At 38.4% G+C, this 17,989-nt stretch overlaps 1 protein-coding gene across 3 annotated transcripts in view; it reads right to left on the bottom strand.

Moving 5' to 3' along the window:
• Positions 1-17,989, bottom strand: part of PCSK5 (proprotein convertase subtilisin/kexin type 5) — a 233,342-nt gene that overhangs the window by 158,978 nt on the left and 56,375 nt on the right. For all 3 annotated transcript variants that reach the window (XM_050329291.1, XM_050329293.1, XM_050329292.1), the window contains exons 4-5: positions 3,593-3,736; positions 1,289-1,365 (exon numbers count right to left, since the gene is read on the bottom strand). In XM_050329291.1, coding sequence (XP_050185248.1) covers positions 1,289-1,365; positions 3,593-3,736 — 221 coding nt within the window. The remainder of the gene's footprint in view (positions 1-1,288; positions 1,366-3,592; positions 3,737-17,989) is intronic.

The raw sequence follows: 17,989 nt of genomic DNA, 5'->3' as shown, positions 1-17,989 counted from the left end.
CTTAAAATGTAATTTTTTGTTCCTGTTGTTGGCAGCAAAGTTACCATCATGATTCACATTAGAGAACTGTGCAAAGGCTGGGGAAAGGAGCAAAGTGCAAATATGAGATGAGTGGAGGTTACTACTCTTCTGTGGTAATGATGCAGTCACAGTTTTGCTCTTCCAACACTGTTTACAGGGCTCTAATATAGACACGTAGTTCAAAGCTAGGGCTGATGCTAAAGTGGTCAGTCATACAAACTAGTTCTTCCAGCATGCTGAGTGGCAATGCCTACATCTCTGGGCTGTAAACAACTTTTGTTCCTCTATTCATACTTTGTTTTCAAGTAACTAGCACTTTTATAACTACCCTGCTGGTAGTCCTGAGACCTCTCATAAGCCATGCCAAGGATGACTTTTATTAGCCACAAAAAAATTGCTTTTCACAATTAAAAAAACCAACCCAAACTTCTAGAAAACAAAATGCACAATCATTATATTAAAAACTAGTAGGATTCTCCTTCCCCCAAATGATGCAATTCCACCAATTCCAAAATTTCTTTCTGTCGAGTACCTAGTTAAGAAAATGAAACCAACAAATACTGCCTTCAAATACCTATGAGGGTAGAGAAGTGGTCCATTTCCTGAGGTGAGGTGTCCTCCCAGAATTTCCCCCAGCCTTCAACATAGCACATCCAAAGAGCAATGTTGGAATGAGAAACATTGGGAAGCAGAGCTCTGAAGGGGATATATGTAATTCATGGAATCCCTCCAACTAGTCATGTGAAACAGTATCATCTGGCAGAATTGCCACTTCTGGGTTTATAAGGTTTCTGTCAAACTCCACGTGAAGAGTCTTCTTCACTTTAAAAGACATCATTAGAGGGGGAAAAAATCCCAACCTCAATTAACTTGTCTACTTCTTCAATACACAAAATCTACAAAGTTCAAGAGGGTAAGAAACTAAGGCAGTTGTCACACATAATAACCCTCCAATAATTCAATGAAATGATATCTGAGAAAAGTAAGAGTAACCCCATATATTCTGCCTTCCAATGGGATTGAATATGGTTCATTTCACATGCCCAGAATTCTCAGACGAATTTTTATGTGTTTCCAGGTGGCTTCGAATGCTTCCAAAAAGTCATACAGTGTGCACAGAAAGGACAAAAATACGTATTTCAGAAAAAATCTAATGCAAATCATTCTGCGTCATGAGGAATCAAGTTTTGTAGACTTTCACAGAAGAATTTGTACTTTCTACCTGATAACTTGGATTGTAAATGTCAAGAGTGTCATAGGGCCTTACTTGTTCTCGTTGCTGGCATCATATCGAGGCATAGGGTCAAAATCATTTCCATTAACATCAAAACTGGCTTGTGAATCCTGTAGACAACAAGAGAAAGAAAACCAGTTTCTCATTAAGTAGCCATTGACTCATGTGGCCTATACATTCTTCAGCAGGTTCCTACAACAGAGTAATCAAGGTAACTAACATTTCTCTCACTTTATGATGACTGTGTGTTTCAGTAAAGGATTATATACTTAATAATTATGGGATTTATATATATATTATTTTAATTTTGGAAAACAGAGAAGGATAACAAATGCTCTGAAAAACTATAGTTTCAACATCAGAGAGGAAATAGAAAATGTTTTTTCATTTAACCAAAAGACTTCATTTCTTCTAAGAACCTTTTAGAACTTAAGGGAGTCCGTTCTCAAAACTGGGATTTTGCTAAATGCTTTAAGAGTCAAGAAATTATCTGCACAGCAATGACTGAAATTTCAGCCACTGTTTCAAGGACTAAGAATAATTTTCTTAAGGATATTGCTAGAAAATCACACCTTGAAATACAACACAAACTACCTCCCCATTTCCCTGGAAGTGTAACTGTTCCAAATATTCAAAGATACCTCTTTTTGTTCCATATTTACCAGGATTCTTACAGCTGAAAATATAGACAAAATAGCTCCTGGTTTGTACAGGTCCCATTAATAGATGTAGTAGCATGTGGTGTGTTGACATGGCAAGCAGCCATTTTAAAACTCTTCTGTGTTCAAAACCAATTACCACATCCACATCAAATATTCCTGTTTGCAACCACACCACCTATAATACAATATACAAAAGGTATTTGTGATCAAACAAGCAACGCATATTGCTTTGGGGGAATTCCTTGTTGGTGTGAGGAAAGGGAGAGAGGAGGTGGTAAGGAATTAAATAGTTGCTTTAAATTCAGTGAAAAGACATTACTGGGATGAGGTGATATATGTTACAATCTAGGTCATTCATTGAGGAGGTCAAATTTTATCTGCTTGTTTAAATAACTTCACATATTAAAATGAAAAATGTGTCATACATTAGGATCAAACATACATTGGCAAATTGGTCTACTGCCTGTCACCCTCCAAGCTGAGTTCCATGTGTAGCATGGGAATGGATACAGATGTAAATAGGGCCAATTTAAAGTAAGTGGCTTTAACCTGTGGACACCATTGTAGGTTTTAATAGGTTGTTACAGATGTTTTTTTCACCTTCACCTCTCTAACACTCTATGAAGAAGATAAACTTACTGACAAAATGCATGTGTTCAGGGCTCTTTAACAAGACATATCTGTAATGCAAGTGAAGGTATATGCATGCCTTGCCCTGGTCACTTTCATCAGTCCAGCTCAATCCAAATATATTTGCTTGATTTCTTACCTTGTGTGTATGTACACCTTGCACACTTTATTTCAGACAAACCATGGTCCTCATGGTCATATGCTTTCTGGTAATGTCTATTCCCAAAAGATAGGATAAATCATTCCAGCAAAGTGTGGCCCTGATGCTCTGAATAGCTTCAAACTCTGACACTAACATAAGAAGTTACCCACTAGAGAAGAAGCTTCTCCTTATGTTATCCAGCCTCCAAGTTATATTAAACCAATCATCTAAATGTGGTGAACCACAAGCAAAAGGAAACCTCCTGAGGCAATGTGAGACATAGGACACTGAAAACAAAGGACACAGCTCTATCACAAATTATGAGGGACTTGGTAGCATTAAGAGAGATTTATTAGAAAGACTCCAAGATATTCTACAATTGTTTTTAACAGAGTGAATCATAACTGGTCATGCATTTTTCCTTTTTGCTTCTAGAGGTAAGATAAATAGCTTTAAAAATGAATACATGGAAGGATTACTGTAAAATTACTGCCTTTGAGAAAAGCTACTGTCTCACTGACTAAATGTATTGGTCAAAAATGAACTTCAGCTGCACGCATTAATTGAAAAGCAGCGTATTCCAGTTCTATGTTCTGAGAGAGTGAGCATATTAAGTAAAAAAATTTGTAGAAGAGAGAAAAAATGCCCAATAATTGGTTCCAGTCCTTCAGAAATTCAGGACAAGAGGCATCCAGATACTAAATATGTTCAGATGGAATACCGTCTTAACTAAAATAATACAGATTACCAAAAATTGTTTTCCTTCCTCCCATTGGTGTTAATATTTGAGGAAACACTTGACTGATTCTTCCTCCTTCTCTCCTGCCTCTCTCCATATTTCCAAAAGCTAACTTTTTCTGCGTAATAACAAAGCAGAAAATCAGGACTCTTGTGGACACTCACATAATTCTGCATCAAGTCTGGATGGTTTCTTTCGATGCCGTCATCTAGGATGGTGACCACAACATTCTTTCCAGTGTAACCTCTCTTCCAAGCACCTACTATATTCATATCTGACTGGCAATGGTGGGTGTTATCACTGCAGTGCTGGGGAGAGAAGAGGAGACAAAAGATGTTGGATATTGCAGGTTACTGAGCAGTGAGGGGTTGAGACATTATTCTACTTACATTAACATTACCATTTAAATTAGCACATGAACATACTGACTTGAATAGCATCTATAAAACGTCAACACCTTTAGACAGAAAACAATTTGAAAGAAATGCAAATTATATGAAAACTGCTACTCCTGCTTATTTGTCTTTCAAATTACTCTCCATGCTAAGCAATAAAAAAGGAAAGCTGTACTGAACCGCTAGAAGCCATGTGTAAAACAAAGCATCTCTTCCTGGCTGTTAAGCATACTCATTTTGAAAAAAAAATTTTTTTTTTTTCAGAAAAACAAACCATATGTGGATAAAAGTAGATAAATGCCTGTACAAATGGTCATGGAAAAAAACCCCTTGCTTTTTGGAACTTACGTGCTGTACGATTTTGACAGCCAGTTTGGAAACTAATCCAGATTAATTTCTATCTAAAAAAGAAGGCTTTTGGCAGGTTTTATGCAGTATCAGTAGGAGATAAGCAGCAGTTAAGAACCTGTTATGAAAACAACACCCTGTAAAACTTGCAACTTAGGGGGTCAGATGAACTGCAGATAGTATAGACTGAATGCAGCCTGGGGTATGGCTTTCAGAGCAATGAAGTCCAGTGTGGTGGAGAAAGAAAGTTTAAGGTGCATTAAAACTGAAAGTCTCTTCCTTGACACAAATGCATCCAGCCCACGCGAAGAAACCTGGTTTGCCATGGCAGTGAGATATGACCCCCAGCTATTTGTAACACCTCATTAGTGACTCTCTAACCCAGATGCAGAGTCCCACCCTGTGAAGTGAATTCAGTGAGCCCCTCATCAGTACTGCTTTCCTCTCGCTTCTCCAGGCTCAGACAGAGCAACAGGTAAAACCATAAAAGAGATGGGGTGCAGAGAAGGGGAAAAGCAAAGGGTGGGGGGAAGAAAAAAATTTAAAAAGAAACTTGAATCATAGCAATAGTGGTCATAGAGCATGCCCCTTCTCACTTCCTGCCCCACTGCCTAATGTCCTCACTTCAACCTCATCTCTTGTCACTCCACAGAATATAAGGAGTATAAATACATTCCAAGAGGTGCACTCCACCTTGATTTAGTTTTCTGCTCTTCTCCCAAATGTGAGTACACTGAAGAACTGTTAGACATCCTACTGACGTCAGATTACTATTGTCATAATTTTCCCCCTCCTTTTTCTCCAGTTTACTACTCAAACAAGAGGATTTAAGAGTGGTTATCTGCTATTACTAAAGAAAGATTATATATTAGGCACTATATATACATATATACATACATATATATATATATATATACACACACACACACATACACATAGCATAAAGTCTCTCATGGTCTTTCCCTTGGGCCTGCAAATATCTGTCTTCGTCTATCCATTCCCACAAAAAGGAGCCTGAAGTACTTCAGAGAGCAGTTCCAAGGAATGTGTAGGTTATTCTTAACACTTTTGTTCTCTGTACTGCTTGGAAATGCTCATGCTGCTGGTTTTATGAAATTAGTTATAGTCTAAACCTGCCATCTCTACAGTCAATGTTGTGGTTGTACACATGTGGATTTCTAATGTACAAGCAAGATGGTTAAATGAATTCCATGTTTCCAGGTACCTATGTCTTTTTCAAAATGCTACTTATCAGAAAATACCTGCAAAAGTATTAATATCATCCTTCACATTTTGCTGATGTTAAGACAAGGAGAAAAAGAAGGTGGAAGCACTAAACTCCAGCCACAGGGTACATTCAACAGTGAGCTATCATAACTGTGGGCCACCTTATAACTTTAGATCACAGTATATGTAATGTACAGATACAGAGTACAAAGGGAGCAGAGAAGCGTTCAATGGGAGTAGTTCAACAGTAGATGAAGAGTTTGGCTACTATTGTTAAAATACCTAATTTCTTCTCACATCCTATTTAAAATAGCAACTTTGGCTTTTTTTCACCTCTATTCCCTACTCCTCTTCCTCCTATCATTTATGGGGTTTTTATGCCTGTTTCTAGTCTTGTTTTTCTCTTCCAATACTGTCTTTTATCACTGAAATTCCAATTTTGTTTGGTTCAGCATCTGATTCTCACATTTTAACCACAAACTACACCTTCCTCCAGATTGGTGTCTGATTTTCTCCATATAAATGAGAATGGGCATTTTCCTTTTAAAGCAGTCAGATTTGTCTTTAATCAGGAACACTTTAAAATTTGTAGTGCAATTACTCTTTAAGTACTATCTAATATGGTATAGATATGCCATTCCACATTGAACAGCATCTAAGACGCCATCTACTACTTCACTTCCCTTGTGCTCTTTCCTGTCCCCTGGTACTGGTTTTGGCTGGGATAGAGTTAATTCTCTTCACAGTGGCTAGTATGATCCTGTGTTTGGGATTTTTGATGAGCACAGTGTTGAAAAAACAGGGATTTTTTTGTTATTGTTTAGCAGTGCTTACCAGAGCCAAGGCCTTTTTTTCTCCTCACACCACTCCCTCAGTGAGGAGGCTTGGGATGGGCAAGAAGTTGTGAGGGGACACAGATGGGAGAGCTGACCGCAACTGACCAAAGGGATATTCCAGACCATAGGGTGTCATGCTCAGCACATAGAGCTGGGGGGAGAAGCACAAAAGGGGAAACGTTCTGAGTTCATGGCATTTGTCTTCCCAAGTCACTATTACACGTGACGGAGGCCTGCTGTCCTGGAGATGGCTGAACACTTGGGAAGTGGTGAATGAATTCCCTGTTTTGTTTTGCTAGTGTGTCCAGCTTTAGCTTTCCCTATAAACTGTTTTTATCTCGACGCATGAGTTTTCTTGCTTTTATCCTTCCAATCCTCTCCCTGATCCCACTGGTGGGCAAGTGAGCATGGTGCTTAGTCGCTGGGTTGGGTTAAAACTCCTCTTCCTTCAAAAAACATTTCCTGTAAGGAAATTTTCTGGGTTCCATTACATAATTTTTCTTTAACCACATGCTGCTTCTTTACCACCAATTAAAATTACATTGTCACAATGTTAGCAGAAGGCTGCTTCTTAATCAATTTGGAAGTACTGCTTCAATTTACAATGTTACCCAAATAAAACATATTCAATGTCTGTCAGGATAACAAAAGTTACATGATCCAGAGTGACTGAATTTTGAATCAATGGGCAAGTACTGAATTTTATGGCTCATTTTCCTGTTTGCTTTTTTTAGAATGAAACCAAACCATATCATGATACTGTACAAATAAAGCATGGTTGGGAGTTTTTATTAGATTAGTCAATCTTTAAACTGTTGTTTTCTGAATTTTAAAGGGAACAGTATAAAATAGATTATTCTACTGGTTTTTCCCCCTCTCAAAACAGATAAAATAACAGAAATTTCCTGCACTGGTACCATAACTAGGCAACTGAATTAAGCCAGCACTATTTCAACATACATTGTTTTCATCTATTGCCTGGAGAATACCATCAAAAGGAATAAACAATCTCTCGCCCAGTTACTTAGAGTAATTATATTGAGATTTTTAAAAGGCATTCAAAGGATGATGTTTTTCTTTGGACTGCTTAAATGGAAAACGTTAATGATACAACCATTGGTATTTAATCGAAACCATGTGCAAGGCTGAAAGACTCTCGAAGTACACACGTGAAGAAAGGAGGATACTGTATGAAAAATTTCAAATATTTAACATTTCTTATACTTGAAATTCAATGCTTATGAGCATAAAAAGAAAAAATATCTCTTATTCTAGATATATCTTTGATACCTTTGGACAGACAATTTGGAAGCCTGCCTTTCTGCAATTAACAAGCAGACTTCTTTGACAAGATTTAGTCAATATCTAAGGAGATAGAGAGAAACACAGTATGATGAATGACACAATTTTAAAGACCAATTGTGAGTTTGACAAATCTTGAATCCCATTTAGTGGAACCATGTTTCTGATCCCAGGAAAGCTCTGAAATACTAGTCTCCGGTCAGGGATTAGAATAGATACGCTCACTGAGTATTGAGAAGAACAAGAGCAACAACAACAATAAAGTCTGGTCTTCAGCACAGACAGAAACAAGACTACTACAGTCACGTTCTCTACATCAGGGCGTTCATTATGTCAGCTACTAACCTGCAAGCATGGAGAGGACAGAAGTTGCACAAGACCACTCACAGAGGAAGGACAATCAAGGACCTATGGTTTGACTTTTATCAACACAAGCAGAGAGAAAGGGGACACACAAGGCAGATTCTGACACTTTGTGGAGTTAAAGAAGTGATCATCTATCTCTTCTTTGAAGGGAAAGCAATGTGTAGCATTTGGCACTCTTCGCTGGTCCAGGCAAATGCATAGGCAGCAAAGTTTATAAGCTTTATAGTAGAGGAGACATCCTAATGCTACATTCAGCTTTCTGAGGTACAGGTTTGGGCAGTGTTTTAAATTAAAACCTGCCAATTATTCTTTTTTTCCTGCAAGAAAAGAGAAATAATATCCTTTTTATTATGTTCTTTATGGGATCCAATTTCAAAGTGGAATGAAAGCAGCAAGCAGGGTTGTAACTGACAAAGTTGGAAAGGTAGGTTCCTTTTTAAAATGGCTTGTGTAATGTAATAGAAATCATGACAATAGGCTTTGAAGAGCTTCTTGTCCTGTAAAGACAATGTGAACTAATGAAATTAATTTTTGGCTTCTCTAGAGTAAGCACTTGAAAGATACATCTTCTAAATACTAAAATAACGTTTCTTTTAAAAAGTGTTTCTCATATTTTTTATTTTTTTATAAAAAAACAGAAGATAAAACAAGGATTTTTAGAAGAAGAAGGTATACTTGTAGAATTTTTTATTTTATTTTTCTCAGACATAATCTTATACTTAGTGTATGATAAAGAGTAGTTTCTAACTTCATAGGAAAAGTATTTTCTTCTGAGTTACATCTTTAAATAATTTCTGATTGTTGCCACGCACTGTATTTTTAAGCTCTATCAGGAGTGAGCAGATAATATAAAGTCTGATTCATCTCAAATACAAGATTATTTTTCACTAAGTATATCCAGTTTCTGGAGTCATGCTTTACTGAATTACTACCTTTTTTTTTTTTTTTTATCTGTGTGTGTATTAGGAGAAATATTTCAACACTGCATCATACTAAACACCAATTTACTGCCTGTGCAATTAGGGTAACCTAATTTACTTCAGAGACTAATTTGGTCCTTAAGCATTATTGATTTGTTACCAACAAAAATACAATTAGAGGCAAATAAAGCAATCGCAGAAATGTATTATTTTTGCTTGTTTAAACAATTAAGGAGAACAGGAAATTTGTATTAGAAAATATCTGATGGCTATAACGAGACAAGAATAATTTACAAGCCTATATATATGAGATTTTGCAGTGAAAAATAAGAGCCTCTTAAATGTTATTCTTTGGATCTAATTAAACTGCTATTCTTAACAAAAACAGAAAAATTCATAATGCATTAAATTTTTATTCAAGACAATTCCATCGCTTTTTCATCATTGGCACTTATTTTAAAGTCAACAGTGGCATTTTTTTCTGTAAACTGTGTACTGGCTTAAATACCAGTTAATTCAGGGAAGCCCTGTTTGTCCATGTTCCACAGGCTGATGACAATGCACTCTTCTTTTAGGAGTGGGAAACTCTTCCACTTCTAGTCTTCAGACAGCAAAGTTTCTCTCCCAGCTGCAATTTCCTCTAATATCACTTCTTTCTACATGGGCTATGGCTCTGAATGCTTGTACCTAACTTTTAACGACTGTTGCACTAATGCATTCCTATTTTTTCTGTTTTATGTTGTGGTCTGGTCCCTCTGATCCATGAGGCAATAGCCTGGTGACATCTGGTGTTAATGGTGGAATGTCCTGGGGGGACAATGGGGGAGAGAGGGACAATGAGAGCGGAGGGATGTGAGACAACAGGACTTGTTCAGGAGGCTGAAGGAAAAATACATATCTCAAGGAACAGAAGTGGTTAGGAAATGCAGGGCACTTACAGGTCAGAATATGATAACAGCCCCATCTTCCATTGTTAGTAATGGAGACAGAGTTTTTCCCTGTTGTAGGTATATGGCATTCCTGAAGCTGGAACTGTTTCACGCACCTTCCGTTCAGCAATAAACATCTCTGCTACTTGATACCTAGAAGCCTCTTCCCCAGTAACCATAAAAAGCCACCAGGTTATTGTACTCTTGGTCCCATTATTTGCGTGGTTGGTATACTACAGGAGATTATAATTTGCCAGAGGACTAACTTTTTGCTTTTGAAACTACTTTCTTAAGACAGAAGTATAAAAATCACTTCATACCCTCCTTAGATAGCCTTACAGAAATGTTTAATCTAACACTGGAAATGCATGCTGCGAAACTTTATCAACAGTAGAGGATCAGACTAAAGTAAATGGCTGCTATTTTAGTTTGCCTATAGGCAATTGCTGTAGGCACCAATAGGTTTTTCACCATTTGACCGTTCTATGGCTGATGAATGCAAGGCCCACTGTGTAGCTTAAGAGAAACCTGGGAAGATAAGGCCAAACCACTATAGTTATATTTTGCAGATGAGATCATCCTGCAGAAATGAGACAACTGACCCAGAGAAATCTAGGGAGACCTGGGAAGAAAAAGGAAAAGCTATTCAAGAACAAAAAAAAACCAAACCCAAAAGTTTTGCATAAGACAAGGAAGTATCACACAACTACTCTTGTTACTGTCTCAGGAAATTTGACTAAATTTCAGCTGATTAAATTTTAAAGTTCTTCTACCATGCTGAAGAAGGGTTGTGCAAAATAGACAATGAAGTTAAAAATGTTGCCAAAGTTGCAAAGGGTGTTACAGGAAATCCCATCGAAGTATCAGGATTCAAGCTATCTCAGAAAATACAGATATTGCAGAAAGGTTCTGGAGAAGTCCAATGTATTTGCACACTTTTTATGGAAAACTGAACACAGACCAATGTCTAGTAAAAGGACTTTAAAGACTTGGGGAGTTGCTGCTAAACAAAAACCTGACTTTATCACTAAAGACACACGGATGGCACAGACTGCAGTAGTGCTATGAAGGAACTTCTCTCACTTGCAAATAAAGTAATTGAACATAGGGAACTAATCTCAGAACTGATACTAGAGGAATGTATTCCTGTATAAAGACAGAATACACAGCCTCAGTATAAACACTTTTTGTGCACATCACAGACTCGAAAATGTAATTTGTCTAACAACAAACAAGGAGGAAAAGTCACGTTCGTGACAGTAGGCTTATATATAGTCTATGTGTCTATGTTGAAATGATACTCATTTGTGGTAATTATCTCAGAACTTGCAGATATCTTTACAAATTCAGGAAATCTGCAGAGAAAACTCATACTAAAGAAAAGTACTAAGGAAAACGATGATCAGAGCATTGTCAGAAGGGAAAAATATACACAGAAAAAATATACATCACAAATAAATTAAAGGTAAGAGTTCTTAATTTCATGATTATTGATAATTTCTCAGTGTCCACCACTTTTCCTGGTACTACAGTTACAAACTACTCTTTGTATTTCTTATATTGTAATGCTCTCTGCATTCTCCCTTGTCATTCTCACCACCATTATGCATATCTTCTATGATTCCTGTTAGTGGCCTTCTGACACTCGGCTTACTCCCTTTTCAAATCTGAGCAGTAAATGGATGTTCTTTTTCCTCTTTGTTTTGTTTCTCCTACTGACTCTGCTGCTTAACTGGAAATACTATTTTAAAATGAATGTGTGCAAAAATTCATTGTAAAGTTAGAAAGGCTCTTCCAAGTAAAAGGGAGGATTTTCAGGGAAATATAATGGATCCCCAGTAAACTACTTGGTTTCTTTCAACTGTTATGTTCTACCATAGAAACAAACCATGTTACAAAAATGTTTTTCCTTATTTTAAAGCTGTAGTAAAATCTTTGAATCCATTAGAGACTAAGTATGAATCTGTAAGCATTTAATAATGTAGTCACTCATAAGGAAGCTAACAGAAGATCTGACATATCAGTTTGTACTTTGAATCCATTATGATGGCTTAACATAGTTTTAGTCATTTTCTTTAAGGAAATGTTACTTACCATGTACAATTATTATGTCTCAAATCTTAGGAGGCTCCAGTGCTTCCTTGTAGTTCAGGGAAGTTGAAACTATGTTCTTATATAGCACATTCTCAAATCTGATGATAGAAAAGTTAGTAGAGTGGCAAGTATGGACAGCAACAGAGACAGGGATCTAGATCACTTATGAAGGTGAACCTATTTAAGCGGTGTGTTTATAACACAATTTTATAGAAAACCATATATAAAATTATGTCCTGTAGTTGACTGAGAGTGCAAGGCATAAAATGAGAGAGAGTGTATAGAAACACGGTAGTGGTTAAAAGGATTTAAGATGCAAGGTAGAAAGTCCCCTACAGGTTCAAGAAGATGCTCTGTGAAGCTATATATTATTATTTGATAGTTAAGAAGTGGAATAGCAGAAATGGGTTAACACACTTTTTTTTAAATGACAGCAATGATACTATTCCTGGAATGATAAATGCATGTATCATTGTACTGATGTCTCACAAAGGATGTTACTGGAAAATGAGCAATGAAATTGTTGCTTGTTTTCTGGATGCTAGTTTTCTGAAATAAGTGCTGTAAACACAACTTACAGAGACTTTTAACAAGCTCAAAGAACTTATCTGACAGCTCAAAGAACTTATATGACTTGATTGCAACATGCAAGTAACTCAACACAGATATTTTTGAAAGGCAAGCGTTTATTTAATCTAGAAGAGAACGGCCTAACAAGTACAGAGCAAGATAAATTCAACTACTAGGTGTAAGATTGTAATAGTTAATCATTAAGACAATGCTCAGTCAAACCAGAGGAGAAGTAACCAGAGGAGGTCAGCTCCCGATGCTGGCTCTAAAGCATCTCTGCTGGGACTAAAGCAACTCTGTGTCAAGAACTCCGCAGAAGCCTCAGTAAGTAGTATGATATGGGAGAAATAAACTTTTTTCTGCCATTTGGCTATATTCAAATCCTTTGAGAGGAAGCTTCAGTTTATGCAGTTAGGTGCTGGCTTAAATATAAGTATATCATGAATAAATCCACTCTAAATACGCAAGGAAACATTAATTACTATGACTAAAACTCAATTATATATGCAAAGCAATAGTGTCAAAAGGGACTAATAGATTGTGTTGGGTTGGAAGAGACCTTTAAAGCTCATCTAGTTCAACCTCTGTGTAACGAGCAGGGATCTATTCACTATCTCTTTGGAGATGCAACAGGCTACTCAAATGAACCTGTGGACCTGTCTGTCCACAGATGAGTAGCTGTGGAGATATAAGCACAGAAATTATATGAAACATTCAAATTAGGTGATATTTGGAACTTTTTCCCCCTTTTGACATTTTGGAGGAATGAGGCCTACAGCTATGAGATACTTCATGAAATATGTGGATAAGGAATTACCATGGGTATGATAGCCTGCTAATGGAGTGACAGGTTACCAGGTGGAGGATGACCCTTAGTGCCACAATCAGCCAAGTGGAAGAAGGACTGATGCTAAGTTGTCATGTATTCTGTTCCACCTTTGCACGACACCAAAAGTCTTTGTAATCTCTCAGTTACTCTCGGTATATCATTTACAAATAAAGTGGCTGCCCACCACGCCACTTAGGGAAGCTACAGAATATCTGACTACAGTCTTACCTCCAGTACTTCCAAAAGTATAAACTGGTATTTGAAATCCTCTAGGGCAGAGGATGAGAATACAGCCACCTTGCAGACCAGACAGTGGGCTTGCTCCTCTCTCCTCCCCAAAGCAGGGACACTTCTTCAGTAAGATTTGTGCCTCCAACTGCGTTGGAGTATAGTTGGGAACACTTGTACACACGTTTGGGAACAGTGCTGTACTTATATTGTGGAGGTCTAACGAATGCATCACTGGGAATGTAAAAGAACCTATGATCTGTTGCTCCAATAAACTGCACTACTGGTGAATCTGTGTTTGCGAAGGTTCCTATTGAACTCAACCAGTCCTATAGCCCTGTAATGGTTAATTGCACTATTTGTGAATCTGCTCATACAAATTCTTATTGAACTCCACCAGAGTTATGGTGCTGAACTGATTTTAATCAGAAGTGAGGTCTGCCCACACCCTGCCCCTCTGATCTCTGAGGACTATATGGAAAGCAATGGGGTGTATTTTATGTCAAAGGTAATGCAATACATCTACATTTAGGAGGGGGTGACAACGTTTTTCAAAAAACATTTGGAAAGATTTTTTATCACTTCTGGAGTAAAATTTTAGAAATTTTAATTGATAAGCCTCATTATATAGATATGGATTGCTTTAAAACACAAAAATACAAGTTTGTGTGTTTGCTCTGCTAGTGGTATGAGAACTTTCAAAGGAAAAAGGTTTCTAAGAAAAGCAAGAAGAAAGTTGGGTTTGGTTCTATAACCCTGGTGCTGCATATATAATACATTTAAATAAATATATACCAATAAATAAGGATTTTATACTAATTCAAATGAAGATCCATTTCAAAGTCTTGTCACAGACACCCTGGTCAGTTGTTGTATAGATTTAGGTCTTGATACAGAAAAATTCACAAAACCAACTAATGTAATAACAAGCTTACTAAAACACAAAATTTGGGCCAGTTAGCAGCCAATTAATGTTGGCTTGGAGGACATTGAGAAAAATCAACAGAACCTTAAAGTATACCACTATGTTTAGGAACATGCCTAAATCTATCCTTGATCTGCAAATCATTCAGGTGGACTCCTAATTCCAATGAGGTGCATGGGATTTGACCACATAACTGTATACTTTGTTGCACATCATCTTTTTAACAACATTATTTCAGGTAGCACTTTATATTAAAGATCTCCCTTTTTATTCTACAGCCAAAACAGCTGTTCTTTTAATTGAATTTTTCTATTTGAATCAATTTCCTAGCAACACCCCTACAGATAAACGCCTAGAAGAAAAATTGTGATACCTTAGGACATTTTTTTTTAAATCTAAACACACAAATAGACATGTAAATCATCCCTGTCCTTCCCCATGAAACTGTATCAGTGCCTGCTACTCGTTGCCTGCCTGGAGACAAAACGGGTCATAACCCCTGTTCCATTCATAGCCATACTCATATGAACAACTCCTACCTGCTAAGAGCTGAGAAGAGATGCATGACTCAGCCTTCATTTTATTTTTCCTATTAGACTGTGGGATAAATCTCGTGTGTCAGTCTTTCAGATGGTGAGAAAATTGAAGACTTTTTCTAGGGTTTGGCATAGTAACAAACCAAGCTTACAAAGTGTTTTTGGCCACCCTTGTAGACTCATTCATGTGAACAGATGCTGAATTAGTCCTCAGAATGTGTCATTGGTTACAGTTTACTGTCTTGTTTTTAAGACAAGGTCTGCCAAGGAGGCAGGACCCCAACGGTATATAAACTTCTCCCTCCCAAATTATGCAAATTTGATACTATGAGACTTTTGAGCAAAAGTGCAGAAATTAATAACAGTTTACTAACAACAGAGAACAAAACAGAACAAAACTACAACCAAACAATAACAAAGAAAGATGGCAGGTTCCCCCCACAGCAGCTGGCCATGGCAGGTGGCAGGAAAACCAGTGCAGGGTAGCAGGCAGAGAAAGCACGGAACAGCTCTGGACACCACGGTGCAGGTAGGTGCTGCAGTCGTGACTGGCGGAAACTGCTGCTCTGGAGCCAGCAGTGGGCAAGATCCATGAGAGTGGCGGGGCTCACAAACTCCCAGTGCTGCGGCACTGGCCCCAAGTGCCACGGTCTCGATCAGCAAACAGCTGCTGCTTCTGTATCGGCAGTGGGTAAGGGACAGCACAGGCTCCATGCAGCAAAGGACGGCAGGTAGCAGTGTGGGGGGCTCTGATGAGAGACTACACATCTCTGGTGGGTGCAGCTCCAGAGCTGGGATGTGGGATGTGCAAAGCAGGAGCACAAAACAGGTCCTCTCGCACCTGCTGGCAGCTTCCTCCCAACAGAAGTCCCAGGTCAGAAAGAGTGAAGGTGGATCTGCGCTCTTTTTATTCTTCCCAGTTCTCATGGGACCTTTGCCCCAGGGATCTCATCTTCCCCCCTGACCGCTCCCCTCCCTCTCCGTGGCTCGTTCCCCGGTGGTGGCACACGCTGCTATTGGTGATTACCCCAAAAAAACCCATAGCACCATGAGGAAATTCAACAAGAGAATCTAAACTACAACATTTACACAATGTATAACATGGTCTCCAGCTATCAGCATGTTTGAAGTCCCAAACAAGGTGAAAGCTACTTCACATAGTGAGGTCAGTACTTGAAACTTCTGAATACTGGAAAAGCAGCAGCTGCCAGACATACTGAAAGCACACCATATCTCATACTCAATGCGAGTGGGTTTAAAAGACCTTTCAGATCTTTGTTCTCTCTCACTGGTCAGTATCAATGACAAGTGGTCAATGCTATAATGTGTTTTGAGCAAACATTTTCAAAGGACAGGCATAAAGTAGAAGAATGCTTTCACTTTCACAATACTTTCATCTTTCTACTGTTCATCACCAATCAGGAGTGGGAGCAAATGGAAACTGCAGAAACTGTCTTTAAAAGGAAAATCACATGAGAGTAGCCAATACACCTAATAATTAAATCAAAACTAAGAGGATAGATATCATACATTGAATGTCAAGATCCTCAAGAAAGTTGAACCAATTTAATTTCTCAGTACTGTTAGAAGAAAAGTGCTGATCCCTCTTTCTTTAAGTGATGATTTGAATTTTTTTGTTGGTGGGTTTTTTTTGTTTGTTTGGTTTTTTCCTCTCTAGTCCAAGCAGTCATAAGAGATGAAGCAAAGGATGGGGACAGGATGTTAGGGGCAAAAATACTCTTAAGTCCTAGGATGTGACACACAAAGCCTCGAGCTTGCCTGATGTCTTGGGAAACCATCATCAGAATAGGGTCTTGAGTCTTGAGACTCAAATTCTGTAGCCTACAAGAATTTAGGGTTTTTTCCAGAACTGTGTTTTCTGTATGCAGATCAATTCCTTACCAAGATGTAAGGGCTGTAACACTTTCTAAGTAGGCTTTATTAATTTCTCTGTCCGTGTTTCAATTCACAGAGATGATGTCTTAGTTAATTCTCTTCACAGGGCTCAAGTAGCAGACATAATGCATAGCAGAGATTTCATTACATCAGTAGATACAAGTGGAGCCCCTGGTGGTCTAGTGGTTAAGGGCGTGGCGCTGTCACCGCGGAGACCCGGGTTCGATTCCCGGTCAGGGCCACTCCCGGGCAGATGCAGCTCGTTGCCTTAAAGGCAATCCACCTACGTCCTGAGGACCTCGCTGCCACCGTCCAAGCTCGCTTGGCCCCGGCAGATGAACCTTAGGATTAAAGGGTGGGCTCAGTTCCGCGCACACTGTGTCTCACCTAAAAAATCCAATGCGCAGGCTGGAAGGTGTAAAGACCTTCCCCGGATCTTCGCTCGCGAAGACTGGCCATTATTATTATTATTAGATACAAGTAATGCCAAGGATTACCTGCATTTAATGAAGTGGTGCAGAACACACTTTATGAAGTGTCTGTCCTCACTGTGTTTGCTTCTTCTGTTGTTTGGGGGGAGGCGGTGTTTGGGGTATTTTTTAAAATGTGGAAAAAAGTGAGCATGAATTAAGGTCGTAAAGGGTCAGCGAGAACTAAAGTGCTCTGCATACTTGTAATTTTAGTCACAACATTTGCTCGCGTGATATACAAGAAGACATGTTAGAACACAAATGTACAAACCAGGAAAGTTGGAGTTCTATGGGGTCCATATGGCATCTGTCTTCAGTAAGGAGGTACATAATGATTTCTGACAACTGGTACAAGACCTAATATCCTAGTGGTTCTCCAGTTTCTCCGCTGACACAGATCAAGCTCTCCTCACAGAACCATGGAATATCTCAAGTTGGAAGGGACCCATAAGAATCATAGAATCATAGAATCATAGAATAGATTGGGTTGGAAAAGACCTCCAAGATCATCAAGTCCAACCCCTGATCCAACTCTAATTACTATATCATGGCACTAAGGGCCATGTCCAATCTCTTTTTAAAAACTTCCAGGGATGGTGAATCCACCACCTCTCTGGGCAGGCCGTTCCAATGCCTGATCACCCTCTCTGTAAAGAATTTCTTCCTAACATCTAACCTAAACTTCCCCTG

The sequence above is a fragment of the Myiozetetes cayanensis genome, unplaced genomic scaffold, assembly GCF_022539395.1.
Source record: "Myiozetetes cayanensis isolate MyiCay16 unplaced genomic scaffold, myiCay2020 scf4, whole genome shotgun sequence".
NCBI lineage: Eukaryota > Metazoa > Chordata > Aves > Passeriformes > Tyrannidae > Myiozetetes > Myiozetetes cayanensis.
Note: the sequence above shows the minus strand (reverse complement) of the source record. Positions and strands in the feature narration are given on the sequence as shown.